This window comes from Martes martes (genome assembly GCF_963455335.1).
Source record: "Martes martes genome assembly, chromosome: 9".
Classification (NCBI taxonomy): domain Eukaryota; kingdom Metazoa; phylum Chordata; class Mammalia; order Carnivora; family Mustelidae; genus Martes; species Martes martes.
Window position 1 is genome coordinate 52,025,516 of NC_137896.1, and position 22,203 is coordinate 52,047,718.

General features: G+C 36.2%; 1 protein-coding gene across 1 annotated transcript in view; it reads right to left on the reverse strand.

Annotated features, from left to right (window-relative positions):
• The window catches only part of CCDC138 (coiled-coil domain containing 138), a 148,344-nt gene that overhangs the window by 33,752 nt on the left and 92,389 nt on the right, over positions 1 to 22,203 (reverse strand). The window contains exon 13 of the mRNA XM_080814221.1: positions 15,793 to 15,969. Within this exon, the coding sequence (XP_080670347.1) occupies positions 15,793 to 15,969 (177 nt within the window). The remainder of the gene's footprint in view (positions 1 to 15,792; positions 15,970 to 22,203) is intronic.

Below are 22,203 nucleotides of genomic sequence, written 5' to 3' on the forward strand. Positions count from 1 at the left end.
TACATGCAAAATAAGTAGCTGAACTAGAGGAGCAGTTCCTAACTCAGTGACTCATGCCATCTTTTTATGACAAAACATTTTATAAAACATTTTCAACATTTCCTTTAAAATACAAAGGAAAAGAAAAAAGAAAAACTAATTTATAAGAGTGTACTACTTCAATATAACTGTATTGTAAGACATAATAAAGTAGTCAGATGCTTGTATCTGTACAATGAATCAGCATGAATGAAACAAGTATACATGCAAACTGGTATCAACCAAGAGCTCAAATTAATGACGGAAAAAAGGAAAGAATTCTATGGTAGGCTAAGTAGCAGCCCTTCAAAAGATGTCTACATCCTAACCCTAGCACTTGTGAATGTTATCTCATCACAAACACTTTGCAGATGTCACTAAAGAATCTTGAGATGGAGAGATTATCGTGGATCATCCAGGTGGGCCTAAACACAATCACAAGTGTCCTTATAAAAAAGAAGCAGAGGGAGATTTCAGACAGCGGAGGAAATCACTCCCAGGTCAGGTACCCGCCCTTGTGCCTTAATACCCACTGAAATGTTTCAAATTAGTCAGTTTATTCTGCCTTTCCCACACCTTCCCAGTGAAACCACAAGAAAGGTTCCTGCTCTCAGTTCCCCTGCTGATTGACCCTGGTGCTTCCCCCTATGTGGCCCTGCAGCATGGAATGCCCCCCTGCAGTTATAAACTGTAAGAATAAAGGATTTTTTAAAAATTTCTTATCAGTGTTCCAGAATTCATTGTTTATGCATCACACCCAGTGCTCCATGCAATACCTGCCCTCTATAATACCCACCACCAGGCTCACCCAACTTCCCACCCCCCACCTCATCCTTTCCAAAACCCTCAGTTTGTTTCTCAGAGTCCACAGTCTCTCATGGTTCGTCTCCTCCTCCAATTTCCCCCAACTCCCTTCTCCTCTCCATCTCCCCATGTCCTCTGTGTTATTCCTTATGCTCCGCAAGTAAGCAAAACCATATGATAACTGACTCTCTCTGCTTGATTTATTTCACTCAGCATAATCTCTTCCAGTCCCGTCCATTTCGATACAAAAGTTGGGTATTCATCCTTTCTGATGGAGGCATAATACTCCATAGTATATATGGACCATATCTTCTTTATCCGTTCGTCCATTTAAGGGCATCTTGGTTCTTTCCACAGTTTGGCAACTGTGGCCATTGCTACTATGAACATTGGGGTACAGATTGCCCTTCTTTTCACTACATCTGTATCTGTGGGGTAAATACCCAATAGTGCAATTGCAAGGTCACAGGGAAGCTCTATTTTTAACCTCTTAAGGAATCTCCACACTGTTTTCCAAAGGGGCTGCACCAACTTGCATTCCCACCAACAGTGTAAGAGGGTTCCCCTGAATAAAGGATTTTTAAATGATGGTTACCTCCTGATCTGTTGGCCTCACCATACTTGAATAATAATAAAATCTACATTTTCAAAATGACCTAAGAGGCGGAGATTAGAGTAATATAGCCACAAGCCAAGGAATGCCAGTAGCTATCAGAAGATGGAGGAGGCAAGGGACAGATGGTCCCCTAGAGGCTCTGGAAGAAGGGTGGCCCTGTTAGTGCCTTGATTCTGGCTATGAAACTGATGTCAGACTTCTGGCTTCCAGAACTATAAGAGAACAAATGTCTATTGTTTGAAGCACCAGCTTTCTGGTAATTTGTTACAGCAGCCACAGAAAAGTGATACAAAAAGCAACATGTCCACATCCCAGAGGAAAGCAGAAACAAGAAGAAAGATGTTAAGTTAATGGCACACACAAAGTAAAATGGAAAGGAAGAAAACTGAATATTTTAGTTGTTACAATAAATGTAAATGCTAATACTCAGTCTACGATTTGAATGGGTAATCATAAGTGAGACTGGTTTATTATTTTCCTTTGTGATGCAAACAAACAAAATCAGCAATACATTCTATGAAAAACATCCCCAGAGAGGAGGCAAGATGGCAGAAGAATAGGAGACCTCATTTCATACGGTCCCTTGAATTTAGCTAGATAATTATCAAATCATTCTAAATACCTATGAATTCAACCTGAGATGTAAGAAAAGAATTGTTGAAATTCTACAAATAGAAAAGCAACCATATTTTGCAAGGTAGGAGGTGTGGAGAAGTGAATCTAAGGGGATATATGCGAAGATAAACAGCAGGAGGGGAGAGCCTCCAAAAGCTGACTACCAGAAAGTGATTAAAGCCCAGAGCACAAAATCAGAACCTTCAGAAGTCTGCTCTACTGAGAGATGCCCCTGACTGAAAGGTGCTCAGATGGCGAAGCAGGGCAGAATCCTAGGTGGAACAGTGTAGTCTCAGGATCCCTGGGGTCAAAGAAAGGGGATGCCTGAGCAGGCAGAGCTCCCAAGCACTGGAGCAGGGAAATCAGTTATGGTCAGCAAGCCTGGAAGTGGGCTCTCAGCTCAGCTAGCCATAAACCTTGAACCATGGCACAATCCAGGGGCAGCTTTCTGTGGGGAGAGGGGGGCGGAGGGGGCTGCAAAGGGCAAAAACACAGGGACCCTCTGCCTTCTCCTGGGAGGATCGGTGTGGGCATGCACCACAACAGCCTGCAGAGTTTGGCACACACAAAAGTGAAGACTGCTTATCCCTGAGGATTTACTGAAGAAAGGGGACAATGCTCTTTCAGGTCTGGGGCTGGAGATGAGGCTTGGTCATTTTTATTTTCATCCTCTATGGAGGCAAAGAAAGCCTCCAGGGAGCAAAGGACACACAGAGCAACCAGTAGCAGCTTACACCGAGACCAGCCACCTGGCAAGGGGTGGTGCAACTAACTCCACTCAGGCAAAGACACCTGAGAATCAGCGCAGTGGGCCCTGCCCCCAGAAGACCAGCTGGAACAACAGGTGAACACCAAGTTTATGGAGCACTAGGGGAAAATTGTATAAAGAATTCGAGGGTTTTTTCTCATGATTCATTTATCTTTATTTAAAATTTTCCTTTTCTTTTTTCCTTTTCAACTAGTTTCTTATTTTATCAATTCTCTGTTTTTAAGTCTTTTTCTAACTTTCATTTCTTACATTTACATATTTAGATACATTCTCCATTTCTGGCTTCCTTCACTGTATTCATCTTTTGTATATATTTAAGTTTTACTTTCTTTACAATATTGGATTCAGTGTCTTCTAAAAGCAGACCAAAATACCCCCAAGACCAAGTCATCACCCTGTTTTGTCCACCTGGGAGACTACAATCTCTCTCCTCCACCCTTTTTTTTTTTCTCTTTTCTTTTTTACTTTCTGACCTCTTTGGATTTGTCTACTGTGTATTTCGCTTGGGCCATAGTTATTTTTTATTTTCTTCTCTCGTTCATCCATTCTTCTCTGGGCAAAATGACTAGAAAGGGGAATTCACACCACAAGAAAGAACCATAGGTAATACTCTCTGCCATAGATGTAATCAATGTGGATGTAAATAAAATGTCAGAGCTAGAATTCAGGATAATGACTAAAAAGTTACTAGCTGGGCTTGAGAAAAAGCATAAAAGACACTAGAGAATCTCAGTGCAGAAATAAAATCTAATCAGGCTGAAATTAAAAATGCTTTAACTGAGATGCAGTTTAAATTGGACGCTCTAACAGATTGGGAAAGTGAGGCAGAAGAGAAAGTAAGTAACACAGAAGACAACTTGATGGAAAAGAAGGAAGCTAAGGAAAAGACAAATAAACAACTAATGGACCTTGAGGGGAGGCTTTGAGATATCAGCAATACTATAAAGCAAAACAATATTAGAATTACTGAGGCCCCTGAGGAAGAAGAAAGAGAGAGAGGGACAGAAGGTAAATTTGTGCAAATCATAGCTGAGAATTTCCCTAATCTGGGGAAGGAAACACATTTAAATAAAAAAGGTAGGTACAACCCCCTCCCCCCAAGTCAATAAAAATAGATCAACACCACTGACAGATGAAAGGATAAAGAAGATGTAGATATATATATATATATATATATATATACACACACACACACCCACACACACACACACACACAATGGAATATTACTCAGTCATCAGAAAGGATGAATACTAACTATTTACATTGACGTGGATGGAACTGGAGGGTGGTATACTAAGCAAAATAATCTGAGAAAGACAATTATCATATGGTTTCACTCATATGTGCAATATAAGAAACAGCACAAAGGCTCATAAGGGAAGGGAGGGAAAACTGAATGGGAAGTCATCAGTCAGGGAGAAAAACTATGAGAGACTCTTAACTATAAGAAACAAACTGAGGGCTGCTGGAGGGGAGGTGGGTAGAGGGAATGGGGTAATTGGGTGATGGTCACTAAGGAAAGGCATGTGACGTGATGAGCACTGGATGTTATATGCAACTGATAAATTATTAAATATTACATCTGAAACTAATGTTGTACTAAATGTTGGCTAATTGTATTTAAATTTAAAAAATTCCATGACCAAATGTAGTTTATTTTAATAATCTAAAGATTATCATTTTTATTACCTATATTAATCACACGATCCTTTTTTTGGTCCACAGATACAAAAAGTTCATTGACAAAATTTAACATCCACCTTTAAACATAACTGTATGGAATGATGAATATTTTCTTAAAATGATAAGACATATGTAACTCAACACAAGCCAGCAACATTTTGTTTAATGAAAGAACGCGAGAAGCATTCATTAAAATGAGGACTAGATGAAAATGTTTACTATCATTGCTATTATTTAGCATTGTACTAAAGGTGACACCCAAATTTAATGAGACAAGGCAAAATAAAATTATAAAGATTGTTAAGGAAGATATAATATTTACAGATAATATGACTGGAAATATATCTGGAAACCCCAAGAAAAAGAAATGAAAAACCATTACAATCAATAAGAGAATAGAGAAAAACTTCAAATACCCCTAAAAAAAGAATTTCTAAACAAAGGGAGAAAGATAGTTTATGGAATAAAGGATAGGTAGCCATCTAGAAAAACAGTTTAATCCATAACCTCATATCTTTCACCATGATAAACTGCAAATGAATCAGAGATCAATGTGTGTGTATACATAAAAATGCATCAGGTAAGCATTAGAGAATAAAATAAGCAGAGTAAGGGTGATAAGGAGAGTCAATGGAGCTCAGTTACACAGGATGGACGAAGAAGGACTCTCTAAGGATGTGATATTGGAGCAGGGACCCAAAGGAATGGAGGGAGCAAGTCTTGCCACTATCTGGGAGAAAAGTATTATGGGTGGAAGGATAAAGTGCAAAGACCATGAGGCGGGATCAAGTCTGACATTTGGTGAAAATGCTAAGATGTGAACTGAAAAAGGAAGCCAGAGGCCAGACCTTATAGGGCCTTGTGGGGCATTTAAAAAATACCACCTTTCACTCTGCGACAGGAAACCACTTGGGGAGTTCTGGGCAAGCGAATGAGGCACACTTCGGTGGAGGCACTGAGAATATAGTAGGAAGAGTGGCAAGAAGGGAAGCAAGGAAACCAGTAAAGACTACTGCAAAAATACACATAAGATATGAAGGTTTGGCCTTGGTTATAGTAGTGAGAATCATAAGAGTACAAGAAAAAAGCAAAAACACACAAGAATTTATTCCAACTAGAGAACACAGAAGGCTTAGCCAAAATCTATAAAAGAAGAGAAAACCTGACATGATTAATCAAGATTCAAAATAAGACTAACCTCCCTCCTTTCTTAATAATTTGTCTTAAAAGATACAAAGGCAATCTCCAACTTTGATTTCCTAACAACTAGCACAAACACTGAAATGGCTATTTCTGTTTCACATATCCAGGAACTAATCACCCTTTCCTCAATGATCAGCAGATTCAAATATCAAGGTGATATAAACAGGTCTCTGAGGAGTGACAGACAAGGATACAAGGGGTGCTACTAGTACCATTTTGGACTCCTCAAGCAACTAAACTATAGTTTCTATAAAATCATGTTCTCTGGGTTTAAGTTAGGCTTGTAAACAATTATTTTAAACTGTAACAAATTCAGATGTTGAAAACAGCCTGTATATTGCTTTGGTACTGAATCTGTTTTGGGGATAATCTAAACCAAAGTTTTGATTTTTTTTTCTTAAAGTATTGTCTTAATCTCAGTACAATTTCAAACACTGTTGTTCACTCTGATGAAACACATTTGATGACTAAAAACTATTTTAAAGATACCCCCAAAAAAATTTTATAAAGGGCTCAAACAGATATTTGGTACACCCATGTTCATGGCAGCATTATTCACAATCGCCAAAAGTGGAACCATCAATGGATAAGCTGATAAACAAAATGTAGTGTAACCATACAATGGAATAAAATTCAGCCTTTAAAAAGGAAGAAAATTCTCACAAAGGGGACATGAAGCTTAAGTGAAATTAAGTCAATCACAAAGAGAGGAATACTGTATGACTCTACTTACATGAGGTACCTGCAATAGTCAAGTTCATACAGACAGAAAGTAAAATGGTGGGTGACCAGAGCTAGGGGGAGGAGGAAATGGGGAGTTAGTGCTTAACTGGTAAAGGTTATCAGTAGAGGAAGATGAAACAATTCTGAAAATAGATGGAGATGTGACTGTACTTAAGTACAATGTGACTGTACTTAACACTATAAACTGTGCACTTAAAAAACTGGCTATCATGGTAAATTTTGTTGTATGTATTTTACCACAATTTTAAAAAAACTATTTCAAAGAAAATGAATAAAAACTAAAACTGATATGTAAATGGCGTTTTGAAAATGCTTTAAAAAATAAAATATGCTTCTCATCTGTCCACGATTAAACTTCAAATAAGATGTCTACACAGGCAGTCTTCAACCTCCAAACATTATATCTGGAAGCCTCTGAACCACCTTCTGTACTTGGACTGCTGTGCAAAAACCAGCAAGAAGCTTAGATAGCCAAAGTTTCCATGTCAGCAGTGCTACTGTCTTAGCTGGGTAGCATTACCTGTTCAATATACCGTATACTGAGTACCAGGTAAATGGATTTAGGAATGGGGAAAAGAGGAGCAAAGAGCAGTGTGAAAGGGAGGATGTAGTCACATACAGAAATGGGTATGGGACATAAGAGCTGCCTGAATTACCCATATCACCATACCTGTCTATAGTAGACTCAATTCCTGAGTCTCTGAACTATGAGTTATCAGAAAAAACAATTTTGTAACACATAAACAAGGTAAAGGATTTATTTTGTATATCTTTGACTCTGTGTTCTTTACCTTTTGTTAATTTACCTACTTTTTTCTCCATGTAATTCTCACAATCTGAGAAATTTTCTTTTGATCCAACAATTCTACTTTCTAGGTATCTATTCTTCCTTATAGGTATCTATTCTACCAAATAAGCTCCCACATTTGCAAATTTGCTTTTCTGAAAGTTAGTTTGTATACAGAAGCATTGTTTGCCTTAGCAAAAGACTAGAAACAACCCAAATGTCTGCGAAAATTAACAAAAGGAAATCTCATTTAGAATGAAGTCAGAAGAAGGAGAGCCTGGATGGCTCAGTTGGTTGAGTATCCAATTCTTGATTTTGGCTAGGGTTGTGATCACAGGGTGGTGGGATCAGGCCCCAAGTAGGGCTCCAAGCTCAGCAGGGAGTCTGCTTCTCTCCTTCTTCCTCTCCCTCTCCCCCTCTCTCTGTTCTCTCTCTCTCCTCAATTCTCTCTCTCTAAAATAAATAGGTATTAAGGAAGGGATGAATGTAATGAGCACTGGGTGTTATATACAACTGATGAATCACTGAACTCTACCTCTGAAACTAATAATACACTATATGTTAATTAACTGAATTTAAATAAAATAAAAATTTAAAAATAAAATAAAATAATTGGATAAATAAATCTTAAAAAAAAAAATGGTGTCAGAAGGCCAGCAGGAGGGGATGCTCATGGCCTACCACTTGTGGTCAATTGCAGACCCAACAGGAAGTGATGCACCTTGCACACGGATACTACTTTACTAAGCCAGCTGGAGGAAGAAAGTTTTCCTCCTTCCACAGCAAAAGTCCAGCCAATGAGAAATGGCCACAACCCTGCCAATGCAAAGTCACTATACTTCCAACTCCCAGTTTACTCCAATGGGCTTTCTGTTTATAACAGCCCTCCCACCCATCTACCCTCCCAACCCCCCAACCACCACCACCACTTTTGTATGAAAGAGCATTCCTCTCCTTTGTTCTCTGGTTTTGCTGTAGCTTGCTTGTCCTGTATCGTAATTCTCTGCTATACTGAATAAACCCAGTTTTGCTGGTTGAATACCTGGCAGTTTTATTGTTTAAGGTTAACATATCCATCAACAGTCATCTTAAATGAGTAAATTTTTTAAAAAACTCTTTAGGTACTAATATAAGATCTCTAAGATCTATTTTTCATAACATAGCAGGCTAACAATCTTTTTTTTTTCAAAGATTTTATTAATTTATTTGACAGAGAAACACAGCGAGAGAGGGAACACAAGCAGTGGGAGAGGGAGGAAGCAGGCTCCTCGTGGAGCAGGGAACCCGATGTGGGGCTCGATCCCAGAACCCTGGGATCATGACCTGAGCCAAAGGCAGATGCTTAACAACTGAGCCACCCAGGCGCCCCCAGTCTAACAATCTTATGATAAAAATGAAAAAATAAGAATGTGTGTGTGTATAGAGACATAGCACACCTACAAAAGAACATGGGAAAAAACTAGTGAAACTGCTTTCTCCAGGGAAGGGAAAAGAGTGACTGAAAGAAGACTTTTTTTTACTTTTTTCACTTTTGTACCTTTGAAATGATTAGCTATGTGAATGTGTTATCTTTTAAAAAATATACCCAATTTAAAAAATTCCTTCCTTATGTTAAATATTCAGAGAACTCTTATTTAAAAAAATAAAAATAGTATATTCATTATCTATACATTTAATTATTTGATTCCTCAGCTTTCTCTATCACATTAACTGGCAGGTGAGGTTTTACTCTCTAACATACACCATGGTTTGTTTTGTTGTTAAAAAATATTGAAGCAGGGGCACCTGGGTGGCTCAGTGGGTTAAAGCCTCTGCCTTCGGCTCAGGTCATGATCTCAGGGTCCTGGGATCGAGCCCCGCATCGGGCTCCCTGCTCAGCACGGAGCCTGCTTCCCTTCCTCTCTCTCTCTGCCTGCCTCTCTGCCTGCTTGTGATCTCTGTCTGTCAAATAAGTAAATAAAATCTTAAAAAAAAAAAAAAAAAAAAAAAAAAAAATATTGAAGCATGTTTCTTCAAGACAGGCTATATAACACAAACCTAAAACTTGACCAAAAACGGGTTCATATCATCTTGTGTTACACTAGAAAAGCCCGGGTTATATCACAAAAAAGACTCTGTTACAGTATCAGATGAGGGAATGAAAGCATCATTAAAACAATTATGCAACTTAAAATATGCCATAAATCTGACAGCATTCAGAGACCACTATCAAATGCACAGTTACATGTGCATATCAAATGACTCAAGTAGATTTCAAGAGGTAATACAAAGGATTGCTAGGTTAGTACCCTATGCCCCATATCCTCAAAGGGCTAACCACAAACTACTTGAAAGCTCTTTTATGCTGGGATGGAAGGCCAATGAATTGATTTTCTTATCAAGTTTCATACACACTTCCTACAAGAAATGTCTCAATAAATGGTAACAATAATAAATATTACATAAACATATATACGCATATATGAAATATTAAGTATTAAGCAACTAAAAATAAGGGCTATGCAGAAATATGAAAAAAAAAAAAAGCTCATAATACGACATTCAACAAAGCAGAACAGAAAGGGAAAGCTCAAGGAATTTTAGTGACTAGAAGTCCCCATGTCTTACTGTTGGGCAGCAAGGCTCTTCTGAGTGAGTGCCAGGCCCCACTTTCTGATTCTTCTACTACTTTGCCCACTCACTCTGCTTCAGCTACACTGGCTTCCCTGGTGTGTCTTGAAAATACCATATGTAACAATTAATACCTGCCCTAACACCTTTGCTCTAGCGGGTCCTGCTCCCTACAACAGTCTTCCAGACCTCTGCATGGCTAACTCTCTTACCACTCTTATAATTCTATGATATTGGTATTATTATCATCCTCACTACACCAATAATTTGACAAAAGTCAACTAGACCATAGCTTCATGTTGACAGGGGACCTAATTATCTTACACTCTGCTATACTCCTAGTGTCTCACTGAGTGCCAGGGTAAGTGTATCATTTATAGACAGATATTTGTTGAATGAAATAAAGTTGTATTTTCTAATTTTTCTATAATGAATATACATTTCTTATACAACAAAGTATGCATATTATGATTGCAACTATGTAAAAAATATATGTTATCAGGCAATATGCAAACTATGTCTTATTAAGGTGGTAGAATTAAGAGGGGTGTCAACTTCTTATACTTAAAAAATATTATTATATATGCTTCAATTACTAAAAATAAATCTTCCCATTGTGTTTCCCTACAGAACATTCTTTCATTTGAAAGCTTTTAACTGAGAAATCAGGTTATACATATGTAGGATTCATGACTAGAAAAGAAACATGGGTGTGTATATACTAAGTTGGTACACTGTTGAAAATAAATTGCATTTGTCATTTCATTGAAATTACCCTTGCTTTAATCTCCTTAATAATAAAAACCTAATAGAATGAGAGAATAAATTAAACAGCAAGAAGGGAAGAAGTGATATTGCTCAAATCAAGAAAAATCAATTGCCAATGAAAAAGAGCACCAAACTAAGAAATACAAGTAAGTTCACAAATAACTTTAAGATCCACAGAACATATTTAATGCATGTAGCATAAAGTATTTGATAATTCTTTGCTATATTTAACTGTATTATAATATATAATACATTTTACCCATATTCATAATTTAAACAGTACTCAAGTATATTTCTTTGCAAAATACTCTAATATTTTCTTGTATTTTGATATTTTAGACAGATAAACATAGACTGATACAACTAAATGTACACTAGAATCTAACCATGTTAAACAAAGAAAAAGTAAAGAAATACCCAACATCATGAAAATTATTCATGGATAAAAGAGAGAAAATAATGTACATATGAAGTAAATGTACATATCTTTGGATAGTAAGACTTTTCTTCCAGTTTGCAGCCTTCCAAATTTCTATTTTTATAATAAAAATAAAAAGTGCCTGCAAAATGTGCTCAAATACATTATTGTCATTCAAGTGTTAAATGGTAGCATATTACCTGAGACGGGCAGTTTTTAGGCCGCAGAACAGAATGAACTAAATAATACAAACACAAACTTAAGTCCTCCTATTTAAACTAAGTCTGACAAGAAAAGGAAAGTACTCTTTGAAAAATAAAATAAGACTCAATTTCTTACACAGCTAAACCCAGATAAGTGAGTAATAGCTTTTAACCACTGACAGGAAAAAGAAAAAGAAACCACAAAATAATTTTCTAAAATCAACACTACTAAGTTATTATATGATATATACTCATACCCAAAAGAGGTATTATCAGAAGCCCTCAATATAAAAAAAAAATGTGCTCATGATATATACATTGAGGTAAATCAACGTATAGATCTTAGTTTACACTCGAAGAAATGCATTTTAAAGTAAAATATACCTAGATCATAAAGAAATACATTTTAGCAGCTTTCAAAAAACAGTAAATACCTATGCAGCTAAAAACATTTCTCATATCTGAAAAGATGAATCTGGGGGAAGAGCACAAGCGGGACAAGAGAAAAACCACTACTCTGTAAGAGCTTAACATGAAATATCCAGTGGAGATGGAGTATCGTATTGCTCCTCAAACTACTATGAGTAAGAACTGGTCTGCGATTTCCAATCCAGCACAGAGAATGCAAGACTTTAACAAAATACTGTCTAAAAGAGTTCAACAAAGAGACTGCGGGGCTCTCATGCCTTCAGCAGGGTACTCTACATAAACAAATCAAATTCTAAAGCAGTCAGTGCACTTGAATCTAAGAAAACAAAATTCAAGAAAAACTAATCATCAATGCCAACCAGATTTCTTCGAATTGTAGAACATGAACCTCAAGTAAAACTATCATAACAGCCAAATAACTATATTTTCCCCAACAAGGCAACCATTTGTGTTATAGCCAATTAAATAATTTCTTTGCTCTGCATCCCTATCTTTTCTATAAAAACCTCTGCCCTAGCACCACCTGCAGAGCACCCCTACCTATTTTCAGATTTGGTGCTATCCCTCTGGAATCACTGTTTGCTCAAATAAACTTTTCAGAATTTGTTTTACAATGCCATTAAAAAAACACTAGAAATGAAATAAAACATATAAGTCCAAATTTTTAAAATTATTGTTGAACTTGATAAAATTAGTAATTTGACAACTACTACACAAGTTTTAAACACTGTTTCTGTACTGACTTGTGTTAGAGACCAGTAAGCACTTTGAGTACTCACGGGCAAGAGCCTGGCCCACTGATGCCTTCCTCTAGCCTCTTGCTCCAAAGCCCTAAATGGACATTGGAGGAAGCCCCAAGGCTCAGCAAAACACTGCAAACACAATGCTTGAAACATGTCACTTCCTGCATAGCTGGCCACCAAGACCCATTAATTGTGTGACATAAACCATCTGCAAATCCATTCTTACTTTTTTTTAAGATTTTGTTTACTTAGGGGCACCTGGTAGCTCAGTGGGTTAAGCCTCTGCCTTCAACTCAGGTCATGATCTCAGGGTCCTGGGATCGAGCCCCGCATCAGGCTGTCTGCTCAGTGGGGAGCCTGCTTCCTGCCCTCCCCTGCCCGCCTCTCTGTCTACCTGTGATTTCTGTCAAATAAATATATAAAATCTTAAAAAAAAAAAAAAGATTTGTTTATTTATTTGACAGAGAGAGACACAAAGAGAGAGCGAACACAAGCAGGGGGAGTGGGAGAGGGAGAGGCAGGCTTCATGCTGGGCAGGGAACCCGATGCAGGCTTGATCCCAGGACCCTGAGATCATGACCTGAGCCAAAAGCAGAGCTCAACACACTGAGCCACCCAGGCACTCCTGCAAATCCATTCTATCAAGACTTCTCTTCCCACAACTTTTTCCTCTGAACTTAAGAAAAAAAAAAAAAAAAAAGGCATGTGTAAATTATAAAAATGGTGAAATGAGTTTCTCATCTCAAACCTAGAAAAAACAGAGCATAAAACAGCTAGATAAGTATTTGCTGCATTTTAATCTATTATTCGTTTAACCCCTTCAACACATTTCTTTGGTTAATATAAACCCATTAGGTACTGGGTTTATATTAAAAATAGAAAAATATGGGTGCCTGGGTGGCTCAGTGGGTTAAGCCTCTGCCTTCGGCTCAGGTCATGATCTCAGGGTCCTGGGATGGAGCCCTGCATTGGGCTTTCTGCTCAGCAGAAAGCCTGCTTCCTTCTCTCTCTCTGCCTGACTCTTTGCCTAGTTGTGACCTGCCTGTCAAATAAATAAACTCTTTAAAAAAAAAAAGAAAAAGAAAAAGAAAAATATATCAAGCAAATAAATATACTTCAGTCAGAAATTATGAAAGATCCACCCATTTCTAATCTCCCAAAAGTTTTCCATCACTAAAAATGATATGGCTTTCTAGGAATCCACATTAGAAATTGCTTTATTTATTCAATTTGAACAAGAAAAGATAACCTTGGATTTGAGCATAATCTGAACAAGGTAAACACATGTGAATGAACTGAACATCTGCTGACTTTACTACTATTTCCCCATATGTGAATGTTATGGTGCCACAAAGTCATTTCACCCAAGTAGGTACACTATTTCATAAAATTATATTTAGTTTTCCTTTGGCTACAAGATTTCACCTCTGTCAGAAATATTCAGACAGATTTGTTTCTAATGAATAGACATTTGCATCTGGTAAAATTTTTGTTTTCCTCATTGAGAAAAATCCTGGGTGTTTCAGTCAGTTAAGTGTCCAACTCCTGATTTCCACTCAGGTCATGATCTCAGGGTTGTGAGACTGAGCCCTATGTCGGGCCCATGTGGGGCTCCATACTAAGCAAGGGAGTCTGCTTGAGATTCTCTTTCTCCCTCCCCCACCCCTCTCTCTCTCTCTCTCTCTCTCTCTCTAATAAATAGATAAATCTTTAAAAAGAAAGAAAGAGGAGCACCTGGGTGGCTCAGTTGGTTAAGCATTTGTCTTTGGCTCAGGTCATGATCCCAGTGTCCTGGGGTCAAGTCCTGAATCAGGCTCCTTGCTCAGGAGGGAGCCAGCATCTCCCTCTGCTTGACACTCACCCTGCTTGTGTGTGCACTCTCTCTCTCTGACAAATAAATAAATAAAATCTTTAAAAAATAATAAAAAAAATTTAAAAAGAAAGAAAAATCCTATGAAACTTAATTGTAAGTCTACCCACTTTAAACAAGTAATCTTGGGTGTCTGTGTCTCAGTTTTCTAATTTTTCACTTTTTTGCTCTATAGCATATATTAGTAAGTTAAGATATAAAACCCCAAGATTATTTAACTAGGTAGCTATATCCCCAACTATAAGTGTAATATCTTAGCATTTGCAAATGGTTAAAAATATTAATAAAATATGTCAGAGAAAATTTGACATTTGGGGGCAGGAAAAAAGCCTCTAGAAAACCTAATCACAGAATAAATAAATAAATAAATAAATGTGAAAAAAAAAAAAAAAACCTAATCACAGTGCAATGGTAGAATGTATCTTGTTACACCTAGAATCAGAAACATTTTTTTCAAATCTAAGTCCTACTTCCACCTAACTATGGAAGCCATGGACAAGTTACCTGACTTTTGTAGGCCTCAGTTTTTCATCCCTCATAGGGATGTTGTAAAAGAAAAACGAGAAAGTATATAAAATGAATTAAAAATGTGAAGCCATATGCTGAAGGTACCTAGTAAGAAGCAGAACTATGCTTTACACCCAGCTGTTAGGGATTCACCCACAAGCACCAAGTACCACGGACTGCTTACTAACACAATGAGCAATGACTTTCCAATTTTAGTTTCCACCTTCTGGAAGGCATAAACATTTCACTTTAGAAGTGCTGTAGAAGGAAGGCGGAATAGGGAAGAGGAAAAGTTACAAGCGAAAAAGAATTACTGAGGCAAAATGGTTGCTTGTTACAAGTCAAGGGGTTACTTAAGGTTCAAAGAGCAATACCAACCAAAGCAAATGAAAATATTTATGTTCAACATCCCCATACATATCTGGGCTAAATTAGGAACCATCAATAGTAAGTTAAAAGAACTTATTACAGCAATATAAAAACCAAAAAGAAAAAATAAAGCCACATACTACAAAATGTAACAAATATGCATGAAAAAAAGGAGCCACATATACACCTGAGTGCTCCTCCCACCCCCGCCAACCCTCCAACAAAACAGTAAGGTTGAAGAAGAAACAGGAATATGGCTTTGTCATATTCTCCCTTTATGGGGACACACCTGAACATCTCCTTCTAAGTAAGCAGGGAATACAGGATTAGATCTGTCAGAATGATGAGACAGGGAAGAACAGACAAGGAAGTTTGAAAACATGAATAACAAACAATGCAGAGTATATGCACATAACTGAGATGAGATGAGATGAGTACTGGAAATTGTGCAATGTTAATGGAAATTTAGACATATAACTTTTAGAGATGTTATTAATAACAATTACACAACTGTCAAAAATACTCCTTAACCATTTCTATTATAAAATACAATATATCTGATACATAGTTATATATTCAGAACACAAAATCATTGACTGTCATTTCTTTGTGTATCTAAAAACTTTAAAACTTACTAGATTCCACTGTCATCTGAAGCAAACTATCAATGACATTAGAAAGTAGTCCTTTGCTGGATATTCGTAGATGATTTAGTATTACTGGAACAGCTTGATATTCCAAAAACAAGACTTTTCCTTCATCTGTCTTCAAGTCCACACAGAGAGAATCAAATGCCTGAGCCAGGTAGTCAGCTGAAAAACAGTATATAAAATCAACTGTCATTATCAGTCAGGAGTGTAGCTGGTAATCAGAAACAATAGAATGAAAGAAAGAAAATACCATCACTTAAATTTAAAAGGGAAACAAAAATTAAATGACCAAAGATCACTAGCTAAATTTACAATCTGTTAGAACTCAAATGCTTGAGGGGTGTCTGGGTGGCTCAGTTGTTAAGCATCTGCCTTTGGTTCAGGTCATGATCCCAGAGTCCTGGGATCAAGCCCCACATGGGGTTCCCTGCTCAATGGGAAGCCTGCTTCTCCCTCTCCCACTCCCCCCTCTTGCTGTCTCTGTCAAATAAATAAATAAAATCTAAAAAAAAAAAAAAAAAAGCACCCAAATGCTTGAAATGAGAAATTATACTATGATGGGGTATAAATTTCATTCATATTTTAACACCAAAATAACAATAAATTCTGTTTTTATTACAAGAAAACAGTTGATGTTTAATAGTAAAGACCACAGTAATGTTTATTTTTTCATATTTTATAACTACCATATGCTTTCAAAAGTGTTTTCATTTTTACCCAGCATTTGAGATTTTTTTTGTTGCTGCTAAGTGTTTACTTACTTCAAAATGTAACTTTACACAAAGTTTTAAACGAGGATTTCTGTCTCTTAATAAAGATCAAACAGCCATTCAAAGACAACTCGAGAGGACCAGATGTGCTCTGGTGTGTTATATATCTGCCATTAGCACAGCATGGTTTTGCCAAGGCCAATGTTATGATGGCACCCACTAGATCAGAATCCCTGGAACTTTTTGAGTTATTGTTTTAGGTTCCTTTGGATAATACCCTGAATGGAATTGCTGGATCATCTGATAGTTTTATTTTTAAATTTTGTTGAACTCCATACTCCATACTGTTTTCCATAGTGGTTCCATTTTCATTTCCATAGTTTACGTTATTAGCCAAGACATGGAAACATGCATCTGTTAAGTATATATTGACGGATGAATGGATGGATGAATGGATAAATAAAATGTGGTATGTATATATACACACACACACACACATACATATACATATATACATATATATGTATATATATACACATATATATGTGTGTATATATACATATACATACATATATACATATATATACATATACATATATAAATACATATATATTTATTTAATATATATATATATATAAATAAACCCTGGACCTTTCTTTCTTTTTTTGCCATATGGTAGTTCTATTTTTAATTTTTGGAGGAACCTCCACCCTGTTTTGCATAGTGGCTATACCAATTTACATTCCCACCAATAGTGCATGAAGGCTCCCTTTTCTCCACATCTTTGCCTGGAACTTTCTTAAAGACGTTCCACAGATGATTGGGAAACCTGTAAAGCCAGGACTGAGTAGCACCAATTTAACGACAATCAGTGCAAACAAGATATTAAGATACTTATATCGTTACACTTCAATACACCAAACAACCCAAATCAGTACTCTTACAACAATTTTACATTGTGCTTTTAATTGTACAAGAATATTCCAGTTTCCTAAACTCTTTCAATATACTACTGAAAGGAATTTTTTAAAAAAACTGTGCTGTTCAAACACTAGTGAGTTAATTTTTCTACTGATGATTTCTGGTTAAATAAGGCTCAAGGATACTTTAAAATACATTGAAAATATGACAGAACCACCCCCCATTAAAACTTACTATCTTCTGGCTGATGTGCTGCATTTCATCTTTGCTGTTTTAGTTTACATAAACTAAAGAAGTGATTTAAAAGCTTAATTACTAAGAATGAGAAGCTGGGGGTACTTGGGTGGCTCAGTGGGTTAAGCCTCTGCCTTTGGCTCAGGTCATGATGTCAGGGTCCTGGGATCGAGCCCCACATCAGGATCTCTGCTCAGCGGGAAGCCTGCTTCTCTGCCTACTTGGGATCTCTCTCTCTCTCTCTCTCTCTCTCTGTCAAATAAATAAATAAAATCTTAAAAAAAAAAAGAATGAAAAGCTGAGGATAACCTGTGTGCAATACCTAGGAGAGAACTGAAATACATAAATATATATTAAAATACATATGAAAGAATTTTGAGAAATTAAAATCTGCACCTTAATCAGTTCTTTCTATTCCTTCCAATAAATCTATTTGAAATCTAAATCTATTCCTTCACTACTCTTACATTTGGTAGAATTTAGTTCAAAGAACACTGCCATTATCGTACTTAATTTTGGTAATTAAATAAAACAAAACACTGCAAATAAATGTGTATTTAGGTTATGCAAAGTTGCTAGATTCTGTTCAAGTCTGCCTTATTTAGAAACCTGTATTTATTTAGCAAACACTCAGTAGAAGAGTATAGGCGAACCCTGAACTCAATTCACAGAAACAAAAAGTTTTTATCACAGTGCCACCTACTGTATTTGGCACAGATTACTTCACTTCTCATTAATACTTCATCTGAGATTAAATAGACTAAGTGGTACATGATACAGCAAATCTGTGAAATTAAAAAATTGTGCCTAATTAATTTGGGGGGGATAGTATTTGGTGATTTTATTGTTATGTTGCCTTACCTTTTAGGGAGAAGTAAAAAAATTATATCATTATTTTAATTTCCCTAATAGTGAAGATTTTCTAAAATCAATAACAATTTAACTTCTAAGAGAATATTTTAAGAAATTTCAGTTATCAATTATACCAAAACTGGTTGTTGTTTTAAGCAACAAGTGTTTGATGGTTTATTATGAAGCAATACAAACCTAATGCAGTCTAACAGACCTCAATTCTGATCTCAAGTAAAACCAACTCAGAAGTTAAATAATACTAAATAATAATGTTTATGATAATGCTAGCAGGTAGCACTTACTATACGCCACACTTTTTGCTAAACCTTCACATTAATTCTCATTTAACCTTAAAAATTGGTTTTAACCTTAAAAATGAAATTAAAAATTGTGGTGAAATGCAAAAAAGAAGGGACCTGCCCAATGTCACATAGCTAGTGATGGGGGTGAGATTCATCCTTAGTTATCTGACTATAAACTGAAGTTCTTAATCCTATATTGTTTCTGTTATCTGAGAATGGCAATAATCCCTACAGTTCTTTAGACCTGAAGTATAAATAAGTACATAATTTACAAAGACATGTATCTGCAATATATATCTGCATAAGTTGGGGGCTAAGTGTAGAGACGGGCAGGACACCAGAACTAGCTCTGATGCACACAACTAAAAAGGAGAGAGAGTACATTTAATTAGACAAGAAATCTGTCCCTAAAACAATACTATCAGGTAAGATTCTTACCTTTCAGTTCTCATTTCTTCACACAGATCAAACTACTATGTACATATTAGTACCTACTACATAGATCTACACATCTACACACTTAAAATTGTTGATGACATATAACATTCCACTGTCCTCATGATGATACTGTTAAAGGGCTGGTTATTTAGGGTCAAGAAAAGATCTGAGTTCCTTACAAATGCCTGACCCTCAGTTTGCTCTTTTGTAAAAATGACAATACCATCTACCTTATAAGGTTACTGTGGGGAATAAATTTGAAAAAAAAAAGTGAATGATTAGAATAATGCCAACAACACTGCAAGAACTTATTTCCTTCACTATTGCAATTGCAGGTCTGTCAATTATTTACCCTTTAACATTATTAGACAGCACAATAAATCTTATTAAAGGTTATGATACATTTTGGTGGCTCCTGTAAGCAGAATGCAGGTCAAAAATGGTAAGCTACAATACAATCAAAATTGTACCTGTTTTGACTCTTAACTACAGAGAACAACGTGATGGTTACCAGAGGGGAGGTGGCTGGGGATAGAGTGAAATAAGTGATGGGGATTAAGGAGGGCACTTGTTGTGATGTGGACTGGGTGAAGTATGGAAGTGCTGAATCACTCTATTATACACCTGAAAGTAATATAACACTGTATGTTAACTAACAGAATTGAAGTTAAAGCTTAAAATAACCCACATTTCTCAAGACAGTTTTGGTAAATATATGTTAATCTTATAAGTGAACTACTATATTATAATTTGAAATACTGCATATTGAAATATTATAATTTGAAAATATACACATTTTATCAATAAAGACTTTTAGCATTATATTCAGTCATTTTATTTTTGTGAGCATAATGGGAAAAAATTGTATCTTACAGTTAAATTTTACTTCGGAGAATCAGTGTAGCACAGTGACTAAGTGCAGACTTAACCTCTCCATGCCTCAATTTCCTCATTTATAAAATTAAGATGTCAATATTACTGACATCTCATAACCTTGTTATAATGATTAAATGAGTTAGTACATATAAAGTGCTTAACCCAAAACATAGGAAGTGCTATGTAAGTGTTTATTATTATTTCTTTCTTTATCTCAGGAGTACATGCTCTAAGGAAGTCACAAAATAAGATCAGGAAGGTGGGATCTAGAAATGGATAGAGGTGAGCTGAACCAGACTCTATCAAATACTGGTTGTGTGGCCTTGACATAAGTATCTAACCTATAAACTAAATATAAACTAATAAACTATAAACTCTATAAACTATATACCACTATAAACTAATAACCTATAAACTATAAACTAATAACCACTAATATGGGAATAATAATATTCAGAGACAATCTATAAAGGGCTTAGCATTATAGTGTCAAATTCACACCAAATATTATTATCTTTTTGAACAACATATTTACACTATCTACTCAAAGGAAACCAAGTATTATCTTATATATATTTGGGTTATTAAGTATTTAATATTATGAGTATTACCAAACACATTTAACTATTTTCTCTTTACTTTTTTTTTTTAATAATTTCATTTTATTTATTTGACAGACCAAGATCACAAGTAGGCAGAGAGTCAGGCAGAGGGAGAGGGAGAAGCAGGCTCCCCGCTGAGCAGAGAGTCCGATGCGGGGCTTGATCCCAGGATCCTGAGATCATGACCCGAGCCAAAGACAGAGGCTCAACCCACTGAGCCACCCAGGCGCCCCTATTTTCTCTTTACTTTTTATACTAAATTTAATCAATCTTATAATGGATAACTTTCTTTTATAAACAGGAAATATCTTGTTACCGGAGTTAAGACAAGTCTATTACTCTGATTTAAGATTTTTGTGTAAATTTTTAGTTCTCCCAAATTTGCTGCAGCACATAAGACAGTGTATCTTTTATTTTTCTCTATACTTATAATCTTTTTTTTTTAAAGATTTTATTTATTTATTTGACAGAGGGAGAGAGATCACAAGTAGGCAGAGAGGGGGAAGTAGGCTCCCCGCTGAGCAGAGAGCCCGAAATGGGGCCCGATCCCAGGACCCTGAGATCATGACCTGGGCTGAAGGCAGAGGCTTAACCCACTGAGCCACCCAGGTGCCCCTATACTTACAATCTTATAATCATTTTTCCTAACTGTAGTTAATAGATGTCTTTTTCCTTTTCTGGTTCTTTTACTTGGCTTACTTTGCTCTACCCCAAGATTATATAAACTGAGATCCACCAGCTGCCTTTCAATCTACTGAACCTCTGGAGCACCTTACAATGAAGGCAGAAAACACAAGGTCCGGAAGGAATCAGTTCATCAGCTCTAGAACTGAATACCAATGTGAATTTCACCTTTCAGTGGCTCACTTTTCTAACATTAATCTTCTCTCCCTGAAAGTGTTCCTCAGGGTAATATGAACCTTCATAAGGTATTACAATGGCGCTCCATAAACTGTAAGATAGCATTTCCCAAATTGTTCCCCTCAGAAAATTAGTGCTAAAAAGATCTGGAAGTTTAAGTTTGGGAAATGTTGCATATAGTGTATTCAAATTCTATAGTTTCAAAAAGCCCACCAGTAATGCAATTAAAGTATGGCATTATTAAACTTTAGTTACTCCCAAATTTCTCAAACATCTTTAACTAAAGACCACAACAGTGAACTGAATGAAAACTAATCACAGATGTGTTAGTCATAAATGGCAAACTAGAGATTGTTTTACAACTTTAGAGAACCATATTGTTGTTTTATGTGCTTTGTTAATCAAAATTAGGAGAGAATCATGGGTGGTAATTTTTATACACCTTAAGACAATATGTAGCTTATTTTAAGCACATTTTAGTATTTTAAAATGTATTTTTTAGATTTTTAAGAACATACCTGACTTATTTTCAGTGAATCATACTCATTCTGCCTGCTTGGTAATGATTTAACTAATTTTTAAATTTTGACTCCAGCTCTC